Source organism: Canis lupus, chromosome 21 (assembly GCF_048164855.1).
Source record: "Canis lupus baileyi chromosome 21, mCanLup2.hap1, whole genome shotgun sequence".
Taxonomy (NCBI): Eukaryota; Metazoa; Chordata; class Mammalia; order Carnivora; family Canidae; genus Canis; species Canis lupus.
Genome location: NC_132858.1, coordinates 9,842,064 through 9,856,017, shown reverse-complemented (window position 1 = coordinate 9,856,017; position 13,954 = coordinate 9,842,064). Strand labels below are relative to the sequence as shown.

At 61.0% G+C, this 13,954-nt stretch overlaps 1 protein-coding gene across 1 annotated transcript; it reads right to left on the bottom strand.

Moving 5' to 3' along the window:
* Positions 1-2,207: 2,207 nt before the first annotated feature.
* On the bottom strand, positions 2,208-4,788 carry ASCL2 (achaete-scute family bHLH transcription factor 2). Its single transcript, XM_072790397.1, has one exon. The coding sequence runs from the start codon at positions 4,008-4,010 to the stop codon at positions 3,426-3,428; it is 585 nt and encodes a 194-aa protein (XP_072646498.1). The 5' UTR covers positions 4,011-4,788; the 3' UTR covers positions 2,208-3,425.
* Between the last annotated feature and the right edge of the window lie 9,166 nt (positions 4,789-13,954).

The following is a 13,954-nucleotide window of genomic DNA, read 5'->3' as shown; positions in this document are numbered from 1 at the left end:
ATGGACTGGGGTCCCCCGATCACCTTCTGTCAGGAATCAGCCCCAACCTCCAGTGTGGCACAAGGCCTGGGCAGGGGGCCCCTGGCAGAGCCCTGCAGCCCCCAGCAGACCAGGTCTAGCTATTGCAAGGACTTAGAAGTGAAGCTGCCCCAGGTTCGAATATGATTCTCGTGGTTTCCAAGCTCTGTGATGCCAGGGGCTCAGCTGTTCCGAGCTGCCGGCTCCAGTCCGTAGAATGGGGCAGTGCTTGGCATCCAGGGAAGGACAGAAGAGGACACTTCCTAACCAGGGTGTGCAGCAGCCCAGTGTGCCCAGGTGACACAACTGACATCCTGGCTGAGCACCCACTGCAGACCCTGCCTCAACAGTTACTGACCAAGTCCCTTCACCACAGCTGTGTCTGCCAACGGGACGCAGGGTCAGGGATGCAGCACCTCCTCTGAAGCACATGCATGAACCAGAAACCTAACTGGCACCTGGCCGTCTGTCTGCTTCTGACCACCCTCATCCCCAATGTACAGGAAATACGGACACAGAAACTAGACAAGCAACACCCAGAAGGGTGCCATTGGTGACACCCAGGATGTGGGTGGCAAACAGCACAGAGCGATGGCCCTGTGCCCTCCATGGGCAATGGTCACAGACAGGCTCACAGGGCCACTCAGCGGGTTCCATGGGTGACCCCACCACAGGAGACCTCTCAGGGGCCCGAGGCCATGTGGTGAGGTGAAGGGACTATCCACGGTTGGGGTTCCCTTAGAGACACACATGAAGAATTTCCAGCCGAAATGGTACGTTGGGGTTTGCTTCAAAGAAGGTGGGGGCGGGAGTGGTGGGGTGCACGGGGTGGAAGCGGCCTGCGCTCCTTGTAGACGCTGATGACGGGGCTTCTCAGAGCCTCCTCCAGGGCCCCGCGTGTCCATCACTGGCCAGCCTGATGACACACTCCCCCACACTGCTTGTGTCCCCTGACAGAAGCTCCTGACAGTTCCTGCTAACAACAATAAAGGTTTTAGAATGTTTGCATATGTCTAGAATTTTCCAGAATAACAGCAAAACAAAAGTGGTAACACATGTGGTTTGCAGAGTTTCCTAACGGCACACTCACCCAGGCCTATGGTTAGGCATGGGTGGGGGGCTTTCCTGTGGGCACATTCTCCCAGGCTTTCCTCCCCAAACCCATGCATGATGGTCCCTCCCTGCCCACCACCGTGTCCAGGTGTCTCCCTGGTACTGGACCTGTGACTCAGCGAGGTCACTGACCAGGCAGTAGGTCCCTAGGAGAAGGGTGCCCCCTTCTGTCCCTGGGATGAGGCCTGGTCACTCAGCCCTACAGCCTCGAACCATAGCTGCTCCGCTGACCCTGGTCCAGCCTGAGCCTCATCAGACCCAGTGACCCTGTCACCGTGGTTACTCGGAGCCACCTGCTCTCCACCAACTGGCAGCTCCACCTCCCAGGGTTCCAACGGCTCTGACCTGACCACTCCCTAGCAAAGGAAGGGGTGCCTTCAGCACCCTGAAGCAGCCTGGGGGATCCCCACCAGCCCCGCCCCACCCCTGCAATAAAAGAGAGCTTAGGCCCAGCCAGACTTCAAAGCAGTCGAGGCCCAGGTCAAAGGTAGGGCTGAGTAATCTCCGAAGGCTCTCTGGGCTGCGGGAGCCTGGGTAGGGGGTGGGTTCCTTGTTCCTCTCAAGGGCAGCTCCCACATAAACAGGGGTGAGCGAAGGCCTCAGGCACAGGGGCCTGGAGCCTAGCCTAGGGTGCCAGACCAGAGGACACCTCTCAAATCCCCCCATGACCTTGTAGGGCAGCTCTGCTGTCACTCGCATTTGTGTTCAGGTCATCCAGCTGGTGATGAGTAGTGGGGCTCTGAACAAGGCAGCCTGGACCCCAAGCCCCCAGCCCTGAGATCCAGTGGACTGGTGCTCATAGGTCAGACCTCCCTGGTCCCCAGACCCTCATGTTCATGCCAGGCAGCAGCCCCCCACCCCCCCGCCCCCAGACCTCAGCTTCCTAGCTGTGACATAGCCTGGCCTGGACCACCCAGCAGTTTCCTGCCACCTGCTGGAAGCTCCCTGACCTACGTGGTGCCTATGAATGGCTTTGGTGTATAGGTGACCAGGCTGGACTCCCAGACCTCACACCTCTGGTCCCACCCTACAGAGGAGGGGGTGGAGTCCAGGGAGAGGGCATCCCCAACACCAGATACACAGCACTGCTTTATTTGTGAAGTTCACCTCCCCTAAAACAGGTTCTCCAAAAAGGTGGGTCCTCGTCCAGGGGCACTGCCCAGCATCCACCTGGCTGCTTCAAGGGGACGCCTACCAGGGACACTGGCCCTGGGGGCAGTAGGGGTCCAGCCCTTAGCCAGGTTGGAAAGTTCCAGTAGTGGGGTGGGGCGGGAGTAGACAATCTTTATTGTGGTCAAAGTCTGGGGGCTTTATGTACAAACAGAAGTCTTCACATGGCCGGTGTTCCTGGGCAGTTCAAACTAATAAATGCACAAAACAGATGTTCTGTGTCCTTATAAAATCCTCTCCCGTTCACACCTGTCCGTGTTGGCGTACAGCCCCATGGCAGTGGAGACCCTCCGGGGGCAGGATGGGGCCGGATGGTCGCGGTCTGAGGAAGCTGCCAGCCGCCGGAGGTCAGGCCAGGACCGGCTCCACGCTGGCACCCGGTCAGGCTGGCCGGCACGGGACCGTTGGCGGGGTCCCCGCTGACTCGGTGGGTGGCGGCGGCTTCGCCCGCGGGGCCGAGGGGCCGAGGCGCGGACCACCCACCTCGCTCCCAGGGCCTGAGCGCTCCCGCCCGCTGCGGGTCCACGGCTGCGGCTGCCGGGCGGGGAGGGCCAGCGGGCCGCGCAGCAACGCGGGATCCGGCCCGGCCCCACCGCCCACGAGCGAAGTCTGCAGTTTCGTTTGCTTGGTTGGTTTTGGAGCGCCAGAGTCCGTGGGTGCCTCGGATTCGGTCTGCGGCCCCGGCCGGGGCGGGGGCGGGGCGGGGCGGGCGCTCGGAGCGGCGGTGAGTCAGGGCTCCGCACCCGCCGACTCATTCCTGCCACCGGGCCCCGGCGCGCGATTTGCAATGCAAAGTCACCCCGCCTCCCAGCGCCCAGCTCTGCCCCGGGATCCGCGTGCACTCGGGGCCTCACCCGCCCGAGGGCTCCCCCTCCCCGCTCCCCCTTCGGCGCAGCAGCGAGAGGAAGTTTTGCAATCCCAGACAAACAAACGCCGGTCTTGCACAGGCTTGAAAAAGTTTGGGGAAAATGAAGAGTGAGCGAAATTGAAGCCGTCACCCGGGCCTGGCGTGGCGCTTGGCTGCTCTCGGGGCGCGAGCCGAGACGCTGTCCACTGCACCCCGCCCGGCTGCCCGCTCCGACCCCCGACCCCCGCCGCCGGAGGTTACCTCGGGGGCGCGGCGCTCAGTAGCCCCCTAACCAGCTGGAGAAGTCGAGCAACTCGCGCTCCACCGGGCTCAGCGCGCCCTCGCAGCCGCTGTCGTCCGACGAGTAGGCGGAGCGCGGTGAGCCGGGCTCCGAGCTGCCCCCGCGGCCCGGGGACGACGAGGCACAGGAAGGCGAGGCGGCGGCGGCGGCGGGGGTCCCGGGAGGCCCGCAGGGCGCGGGGGTGCGCGCGGCTGGCGCCAGGAGCCCCTCGGCCAGCGCGGCGCGCACCGCATCGTGCTCGGCCAGCAGGCGTTGCAGCGCGCGGATGTACTCCACCGCCGAGCGCAGCGTCTCCACCTTACTCAGCTTCTTGCTGGCGCCGCCGTGCGGCACGTGCTGCCGCAGCGCCTGGAACCCCAAGTTCACCAGCTTCACGCGGTTGCGCTCGCGCTCGTTGCGCCGCGCCACAGCCGCCGCGCCACCCCCAGTCTCCGGCGCGCCCGGCCGTCGCCGCCGGCTGCAGCGCAGCAGCTCTGGGGACGTGGGTCTCCGCCGAGCGGCGCAGCAGCCCGAGACGCCAGGCGCGGGGGGCGCGGGCCGGGGCAGCGCGCCGCTGTCCATCGCTCCCGCATCCACTCGCCCCGCGACTCCTCCGAGCCCCCGCGAGCAGCAGGAGGGGTGGACAGAGGAACGGGGCTCGGTGGGAGGACGACGGAACCCCAGGGGAGCCCCTGGCACCGTGCCGCGGAGCGACTCCTCAGGGTACGCGTCTGGAGCCGTCTGGGGCCCAGAGGCAGCGAGGCGCAGGAGGCCAAGAGTTGGCAGGCCCTGCGCACCTGGGAGCGTGGGGCGCTCGTGTCCCGCGCGTGCGGCCGGACGCTCCCCAGGTCTTCCCAGCGCGGCGCAGGCGGCTTGGTTTTAAATGTATAGATAACCCTCCTCCGCGCCGCCGCCGCCTCTTTTCTCACGCCCTCCTTCCCTCGCCTCGCCCTCCCGCCACGCTTCGCCCTCCCCCTTGCGCGCACAACCTGCAAATGCCGAGGCGTGAGCGCGTCCCCCACCCCATCCCCTCGGGCGGAGTCCGCAGGTCCCCGGTGGGCCCCCAGCTCCCAACAGGTGCTTCGTGCGCCCCCCAGGACGCAGTGTGCAGGTCCCGGGCGCGCTCCCCCCGCCCGTCCTCCGGGCGCTGCCAGCAGGTCTCCGCCGCCAGAGCCGAGTCCACAGGTCCCAAGGGCAACTGCCCGGTGCCCCCGCCCCACCCCGTGCGCAGCCCGCTATCCCAGGAGTCGTTGATCATCCGCACGCCCAGCGCGCGCCGTGGGAAGGAGGGCGTGGCCCGGTGAGGGCCCAGCCATCCCGGCTGCGCGCGAGACCCCCGGGGGCAGCACGCGCCGCGCCTTCCGTCCCCGCGCCCCCCCGCCGCGTTCCAGGGGGCGGGGGCCGGGGTCTCAGCCAATCGCGGGCGGTCCGCCCGCCAATCGGGGAGGGCGCGGCCTCACGCCCGGCCCCCAGGAGGAAGCGCGTACGCCCGGCGCGTGGCTCCCAGGGCTCCGCTGACAAAGCTGGGTGCTGACCCGCGGCTCCCGGCGCCACCCGGGTGGGCGCGCTCCCTGCACGCACACCTGCTTCGCGCCCGACCGCCCACCTGCGTGTTCCTCTGCCGGGGATGGGAGAGGGCGATGCGGCCTCAGGGCAGGGCGGCATTGAGGAGTGGCGCGCTGGGGTGGGGAGTTCAGGCTCCTGGGGCGCCTCCCGCCGTCTCTGCACGCACACTCTCTGTCTGTGGTTTCCAGGCGCCTTGGGGAGCCTGGAAGCCGAGGGCCTGGAGGTTTGCACCGGCCGCTGTGGCCCTGGCCCCTGCCCCGCAGCAGATTCATTGCCTGAATTCCCCAGCCTTCCCGCACGTTCCGCCTTCCGGGGCTCCCATGCGCTCCGGCTCTCTCACCTTTGGTCCCCACCCGCTCCGGTGGCCCTGGCTCCTTTTCCTTGGTGCCACCGCTTTGGCCTACGCTGGCCACCCTGGTTGGGACCGCCGTCTCCCACTGACCCCCTGAGATGGGGCCCATGGGGGAAGGTTTCAGGAAAGCTGCCTCCGCCAGAGCAAGGCCTGGTCTCCCCAGGGAGGAGGGACAAAAGAGTTTCTTCGTGACAGATGGGGAGAAGCTAGGGGTGTGAGGGGGCAGGGACTGCAGGAGTGTGCAGAATGCACCCTCCGTGGCAGAGTCGTTCCTCCCCGCAGTGGGGGAGTGCCTGCCAAGTTGCTGGGCCCTCAGGAGCCCATGGTCCCCCTGGGTTTTGCCAGAAGTGACCAGATCCTCCTGGGCCAGGTCTGCTAGGGAAGGAGTTCTGCTTGGAGCCACATCCCATTCTGGCTGGGGAGAGGTCCTGGATTCCTCCCCAGGAAGCTCCCCACCCCCCAGGCCTCCTGGTGTCCACTGGCTTCAGTTACTCTGCAGAATCTTCCTGGCAAATCTGCTTGGCCTTTCTGCTTTAGGGTGTGACCTGGGGCTAGCACCTGCCTGCAGCCAGGTGGGGGTGGGGCCCCATGGTCTCAGGAGGAAGCTATCTCAGGACATAGGTTATGTCCACACAGTCACGCCTCTGGCCAGTGGAGCCATCCAGGTAGAGATCAGGGTCCTGACTCTGTCTCAGAGCGGCTCAACCTTTTTCTGGGTCTAGGAGAGGAGCCTTGGCTCATCCTCTCTCTGATCAGAGCCCCCCCTGCCCTTCCCTGGTGGTCAGTTGGCAACCCCCACTCAGAGATGGATCCCATGTCAAAGCTAACAGGGGAAACCCCAGAATCCTCCAAACAGGCTCTTGGCAGCCCTTGCCTGGACTTGTGCTCAGCCTCTGGGGCCCAGAGACCCCCCAGATCCCTGTTTCCACACAACAGACTACCCAGGTTCTAGTGGTTGGACCAGTGGTTTGGCATATCTCCAGATTCTGTGGCAGTGCCTCTGCTGTTTTGGCCTGCTGGCTACTGCATCCAACCTGGCGGTCAGCTTCGGGGACAGCTGGGTGGCTGGGTGGCTGGGTCTGGCTTTCCCCGTGACTGTCCTCCTGCACTTCACAAAGCTGGGCTCCAGTTGCCAGAGCACAACCCTAAAGGGTGTGGAGTTTCTGTGTGAGATGGTGCAAATGTTTTAAAATTGTAGTGATGGTTGCACAATTCTGAGAATGTGCTAAAAACCTACTGCATTGTACACTTTATCTATTTATTTATTTTTAAAGATTTTATTTATTTATTCATCAGAGACACAGAGAGAGAGAGAGGCAGAGACACAGGCAGAGGGAGAAGCAGGCCCCATGCAGGGAGCCTGACAGGATCCCAGGTCTCCAGGATCAGGACCTGGGCTGAAGGCAGCGCTAAACTGCTGAGCCATCCGGGCTGCCCCTTTTTTATTTATTTTAAATTTATTTATTTATTTATTTATTTATTTATTTATTTATTTGTTTGTTTTTAGATGGGGGGAGGATCCCAAGCAGACAGAGCCTACCACAGGGGGCTTGATCGCAAGACTCTGAGATCACGACCTGAGCAGAAACCCAGAGTTGGATGTTTAACCACCTGCACCACCCAGGCACCCCAAATCCACACTAAGTGGATGAGCTGTGTGGTATGAGGATTGTATCACAATAAAGCTGTTAGAAAAATTGAAAAACAGAAGCATGCGCCTTGTCAGGGCTCTGCCCTCACCCTGGCACCGCTCCTGAGTCTCCATCCCTGAGGCCTAGGGCAGAGGTGGGTACTGATACCTGAGCCACTCCATGGTCATCCCACGAGCTCCTCAAAATCAACTCCTCACTGGCTGAGCTATCTTTCCTGAAGCCATCGCTCCTCCGGTCCCCTCCCTGCATGTATGAGCCATCACTTTCTCCTTCACCCTCTGCTGTCCACCAGCCTCACCACGTCTCCAGCCACATCCCCCTCTGCCCTCTGATGCTGCCTCCGTCTCCACCCCTGGTCTCCTGGGTTCTGGCTTTGACCCTGGTCTGTCCATGGCCTCAGAGCAGGAGTGGCTTCACGAGGGTGAGTTGGGTCATGCCTTGGCCCTCGGGATGAATCCAAGCTCCTTTGCACCTTGCCCCCACCCCGCCGCTGGCCTCCTGCCCCCTCTGCAGCCTGTGCTTCACACAGCCTGTCACTCAGCATGCCTGGGGTTCTAGGTCCAGAGGGAAATATGCTGTGTTCCCGGGACACCACCCTCATCTGGCTCATGGTGCTGCTCAGCCTAGGGGTGTTCACATCCAGCCAAGAGGACCAGGAGCTGGCTGATGGTGAGAGCGGGACACAGCCCAGGGAAAGAAGATCTCTCAGTGTCCGGGGCCAGCTCTGCCACCGACCCTGAGGGGTCACAGTAGCCCAGGTCCCTGTGCACAGGGAGAGCATGGCAGCCCCTGCTCTGGAGGTCCTGGATGAGTCTCAGATCGCCTCAGGCTCCATGGGACTGGGATGCAGAGCTCCAAAAGTCTGGGGTCCCCTGGGGAGACCCTTCAGAGAGGCTCTGAGTCCCCATCATTGGAGCTATGGGGTTGTGTCTGGACCCTCTGGGGTCTTCCCTGTCATGAGACTGGACTGGCTCTTGGAGGGTCAGCACAGTAGAGGCACAGGGGCAGGGGACTCCATGGCCAGGGCAGGGTGAGCAGGACGACCGCTGGCTGGTTTGGTCTGGGCTCCCCACTCGCTCCACACGCAGCCTGAAGCCACTGCCCACCCCCATCTCTGCCTCTCCAGAGGCGCTGGCTTCCTAGTTCTGGTCTCTGGCTCAGGTCATGAGCAGGGAGGCTGGGAACTCAGCTAGGCCAGGCTGGCACCTTCTCCAAGCACACAGATCTGGATATCGCCCTCTCGTGGGTCACATCTGTGTGTTCAGATCACTAAGGAGCCTGGTGCCTTCTGGAATCCAGCTGCAGGGGAAGCAGGACCCGTGGGAAACAAAGTTCATCCAGATGCTCAAGCTTCAGGTCCACAGATGCACCGTGGTCCATCAGGTCCACGGATGACCTGAAGTCAGGGTTCTCCAGAGATGCATCAGTAGAAGGTGTAAGGAGGTCTATGTTGCACACTAGCTCACCTGCTTGGGGAGCTTGGGATGACCCACCACCTGCCACCTGCATGCCAAGGACCCGGGAAGGCTGGCACTGTGATTCAGCCTGAGCCCATCAACCCAGGGTGGTACAACAGCGAGACACCCTACAGATCCGCTGCATTCCAGACACTCTTCCTCCCTTACCCACTGTGTACCAGCAGTCCCACGTCCTCTGGGCAGTCAGGACCAGTCCTCCCACCAACACTGTACCTCCTTCCTCTGCCTGCAGATTGAGGGGTGTGAAGGGCCCAGAGTGGCTGGGTGGCAGGCTGAACCTCCAGTTCAGGGGAGTCACTGCTGTGTCTTCTGATTAGAAGCATCCCTCCCTCTGTACCTGAGACCTCAGGGCAGCAGATCATAAGGTCATGGGGAAGAGGGACACCTGGGTGGCTCAGTGGTTGAGCATCTGCCTTTGGCTCAGGACATGATCCTGGGGCCCCAGGTTCGAGTCCTGCATTGGGCTCCCCACAGGGAGCCTGCTTCTCCCTCTCCCTGTGTCTCTGCCTCTCTCTCTCTCATGAATAAATAGATAAAATCTTAAAAAAAAAAAAAAAGTCGTGGGACGGGAGGCAAACGCTTTGCTAGTGGGGCAGCAGGGGTAATAGCCAGAGGTGCTCTTGCCATTTCCAGCCCCTGATTCCTGGACCCCCGAATCCTGGCTCAGGGGGATGCGGCACAGAATGTCAGACGCTGCCTCAGAGTGTGTACGGCCTTCAGGAGCCCCTGTCCCAGCCCTGCAGGGTACCGCCACCTCGCTAGGACTGAAACCCAGCCTCCACTGTCCTCTGGAGCAACTGCTACAGGAGGGTGGGGACTGCGGTGAGACCAGGGAGTTCGTGAGCATGACCCACTGCTGCCTTCGTTTGCTGTGCAGCGAGCTCCTGCGCCAAAGGCCTGCCAGTGGGACATCCGACGGCGGATGAGGCATTCTGGAAGTCCACGGTGGTGTTTTGGTGGAAATGCGGTGTGCGGGGATGGCAAATCTATATCCTGAATAAGTGTCTATTCCAGTAGAAACCGAGCCCAGCCCTCGATGGCGGAAGCTTCCAGTGTGGTCACCTGCTAGCAGGTGGCTGCCGGTCGCCTCGGGAAGGGTGCTGGGTGAGGGCTCCGTGCGGGTCTCTGCCGCGGGCAGACGGGGCACACGGCGGTGGTCACAGCTGGGTCAGCCTCGGTGCGTGAAGTCCACGAGCTGAGCCACGCACGACCCCCACCCTGCCTCCATGGCCACTTTGTGCCTGAGCCCCGTGGGCGATGGCCGGGTGCCTGGGGCGGGGGCTGCCTGGTACCCACAGGATGGGCCATCCTGCCTGCCGGATGATGGAAGTCCTCTGCCGACTCTCCCTTTGGTGGGCGTTCACACAGGGCACAAATACCCAGTTCTTGCCTGTGCACACACCTCTTCCCTGAACTCCCTTGTCATCAATTTCCGGGTCATGGTCCTTCCAAGTCCCTGACCATCCAGCCGGAGCACTGGCCGCAGCCCGGGAATCAGCGTGTAATCTCACGTCCGGCTGTTTCTCCTTTGGAGCCCAGGGCCCAGGCAGGTGCCCTGCCCAGAGTTCTGCCCCTGGAGGATTGTCCTTCATGTCCTTCAGGGACGTCCCGGGGAGGGGGCCGTAGAGTGGCAGCTGTCCATGCTGGGTGGCGGCTCCTGGGCACCGGGCAGCTCCATCTGGAAACCCAGCCCAAGCCCCCTTGCCCTGTCAGCTGACTGGTGGGGACTCCCCATGGGGCCACAGGCCAGACGGGAAAGAGAAGCCGTGTAGCAGAGGTGAGGGCCTTGGGCATTTGGGCCACCTGTTCAGGTAACTTCCTTGTGCCTCCAGGGCCTGCACGGGTCTGACCACAGACACACCACCTCCACGGGATGACAGAGTGCTGTGTGCCCAGCAGTACAGCTCAGTGGCTCAGACTTGCAAGGTGACTTGGTGGCCTGTGGCCTAGCGTTCGATCTCTACTAAAGCCTAGAGCTGTTTCTCAAAGGAGAGCAGTCACCTGGGGCAGATGGCTGGGTTCTGCCCCAAAATCCCAAAGTCCTGTGCATAGAGCTCCAGACAGCTTCTCCGTCCACATGGACATTGCAGGCATGGTGGGCTCTGCTGGGTCACATGCCCCGACCTACCACAGAGCCGTGTCTTGTTCTGGGCCCCAATCACTCCTAGCAGCTTCAGGGTCACTCAGCTGGAGTAACACTCCCACACGAGGGACAAGCTGTGTCCACAGTCCAGAGAAGCCCACTGGGCGTTGTGCCTTTGTGCTGGTCATGGGAGAGACCAGACCCAACAATCTGTCCCTCACCTCAGAGGATGTATCTTGACATGCTGCACACCCCAGGGCCTCTAAAAATGTTTCTGAAGTAGGGGATCCTTGGGTGACTCAGCAGTTTAGCACCTGCCTTCGGCCCAGGGTGTGATCCTGGAGTCCTGAGATCGAGTCCCACATCAGGCTCCCTGCATGGAGCCTGCTCCTCCCTCTGCCTGTGTCTCTGCCTCTCTTTCTCTCTCTCTCTCTGTCTCTCATGAATAAATAAATAAATAAATAAATAAATAAATAAATAAATAAATAAATAAATATTTTTAAAAAATGTTTCTGAAGTAGAAGCCTTCTGAACTTTAGTTGGATTGATCTCCCACTCCCTGGTGTGGATGTGTCTTACCAGTAAGTCTAGGGCAGCTGCTGCTTATTTCTCACGGGCCCACCAGCATAACTGCAGGGCAGCAGTATGGGAGTGTGTGGAAGGGGCAGATGACAGTGTCTGTGTGAGTTCGCTTATGACATGGGCCTGATGCATGGGCCTGGTCCGCCCCAGAGGTGGGGCCATGATGGTGCACTGCTGCCTTTGCAGCTGAAGGCAGACGGCTGGGGGAGAAGGCGTTGGCCAGGTCAACAGGGGCAGGGGCAATCCTCCGGCAATGAGACCACATCTGACACAGCAGGCACCGGGGGAGACACCACTGCACAAACTCACAGTAACCCACTGTCCTTTCCCTGCCAGGACCCTCCTGTCCTCTGCACAAGCCTGACAGGCCAAGGGAGTGGGGGTGCAGTGGGCATCACCACCCTGCGCCCTTCAAGTCCTGGGGGAGGCTCCAGCCTCCGCACCACCCCCAGGTACACAGTATTATGGTTCAGGGACCCTCTGCCTGTGGAGAGGCGGTTCTGGTGGTTCCACGTGGTCTTTCCCACCATCACAGTCCCCCCTTCATGGTCAGAGAACCAATGAGGGAGGCTGCCAGCTGCTCGATGTGTCTGCCCAAGGTATGCTTTCTGGAGCTGGAGAGGCTGCCGCATGGTGGAGTCCGGACCCACCAGCCCCTGAACCCTGGGCTGGAGCTGCGTCAATGGCCCGGCCTGCATGAACCTGCCCCAATGGGTGGTGACAGGGACGTGTGGGGCCTCTAGGAACTGGGTCAGTTCAGAGCCCGGGTCCCGCAGTCCCCAGAGTCTCTGTATTCTCACCCCTGACCCCCAGGGCACCCCAGTAAAACCTGCAGGTCCTTTGGGGAAGGCCGGGAGGAGGGGACCGGCTGACGTTTCCAGCACTGCCCGGGGTCTTTCCTCCGGGCCAGGGTCTGGTCCATGAACTGGCTCAGCCTCAAGGTTGACCAGGGTGGTGGCCATGCGTCTCTGTTGTTGGGGTTCCACTGGGATGAATGCTCACACCGCCCAGGATGTTTTTTTTTCTTTTTCTTTTTTTCTTTTTTTAACATTTTTGATTTAAATTCAGTTTAGTTCACATACAGTGTATTATTAGTTTCAGGGTAGAATTTCATGATTCATCAGTTGCATAGAATCCCCGGGACTCATCCCATCTCGTGAGTCCTTCATGACTGTCCTTCAGGGACCCTGTCCTCCCACCCCCGCCCCTCCAGCGACCCCCTGACCACCCAGGACCCTTCTGCTCCTACAGATGGAGTGGGGATCCCGTGTGCGTCCCATCCACGTCCCTGCTGGGAATGCCCCGAGCAACCAGCCATCCCTGCAGGGCTCTGTGAGCCCGAATGTGCTGCCTGCTGCCTGGACTCTGCCGTCCACCTCAGGGAGCTGTGTCCGGCTTGCCTTTGGTGGCTGAGTGCCACTGCGTGGCCCTGCCTCCAGGATCCAATTGCTGTCATGGTGTTTAGGATTCCCAGGTCAGAGGCTGCAGATCCCCCACAAGGTGCACCTGCAAAGTGACCGCAGAGTCCCTCGAGCCTGCACAGGTGCCCCTTGGTCGTGGTGAGACAGGCATGCCCTTCATTCCCTGCAGTTCTGATGAAAATCATGTCTCCCAAGCCCTGGCAGTGTGGGGGTGAGCGCATCTCAGCAAACCCACCCCAACTTTCCAACCTCCTTAAGCCTTTGGCCAGGGGAGGTTGGGCCTTTCCGGCCACTCGGGGCAAGCCATCCTGAGGTCTGTGTTTCAGCCGACAGACTGCAAGAGCTCTTCCTCAGCCACCAAGCAGCAGTGTTAAATTCTGAATCCCAGGGACATCTGGATTGCTCAGAGGTTGAGGGTCTGCCTTCGGCTCAGGTCGTGATCCCGGGATCTGGGATCGAGTCCCACATCGGGCTCCCTGCGGGGAATCTGCTTCTCCCTCTGCCTGTGTCTCTGCGTCTCTCTCTCTCTCTCTCTCTGTCTCTCATGAATAAATAAAATCTTTAAAAAAAAAAATCCCGAATCCCAGCTGAGTGAGGCCAGGCCTGGTCCCACTTTACATCCCCTCCAGCGCTATCCCACAGCCTCAGACCCATTCCTGCACGTGTTCTCCGGGCCTCCATCTGGATGCAGCAGGAAGCCCCAGCTGTGCCGTCAGAGTGCGGCACACCTTTTCGTGAGTCACACCTTGCTCCTCACCTTTGGGGCTTGCTGGGACTTGCATCTAGTTTTGGCTCTAGAAGCAAAGAGGGGTGGTGGGCATGGGTCCAGAGGAGACCCAGAGTGGCAACCCCTCCAGCAGCTCAGGGTCAAGCTCCTGGGGTAGGGGTGGGGAGACCTCTTCCCTGAAGAGAAGACTCGTCAGAATTTAGGGGTGTGGGATCCCCCACTGCTGCAGGGTCTGGCCACTCATCGCCACCCCAGCCTACAGGATTGTAGCCTTCCCGGTCAGTGCCCTCACGTTAACAGCAGACACCCTGAGAGGCTGGGGGTTCCCTTAATGTAGTACGGCCGATCACAGGATGAGGGTCTGCATCAGATTTTGAGCCACCTCTGCCCTTCAGCTGGGGGGCACGTGGCTGTTGGCAGGGCACACACAGAGGCTCTTGGTTTGTTTCTGTGGCATCAAAGCTGAGAATTGGAATTCTTGAGCTCATTCTTTTCTTGAACTGCTCTGTCCAGCATCTTTAGGAACAACCAACCAACGTCATTGGAGTTTTGGTTTTTCACAACTTTCGGGGTAATCCAGCTCCTGGCTTCCTGTAAGTGGCTAGTTAGGAGGATTTAGGAATTTTATGCATCCTTATTGCCATATCACGCCATGGACTGTCCGT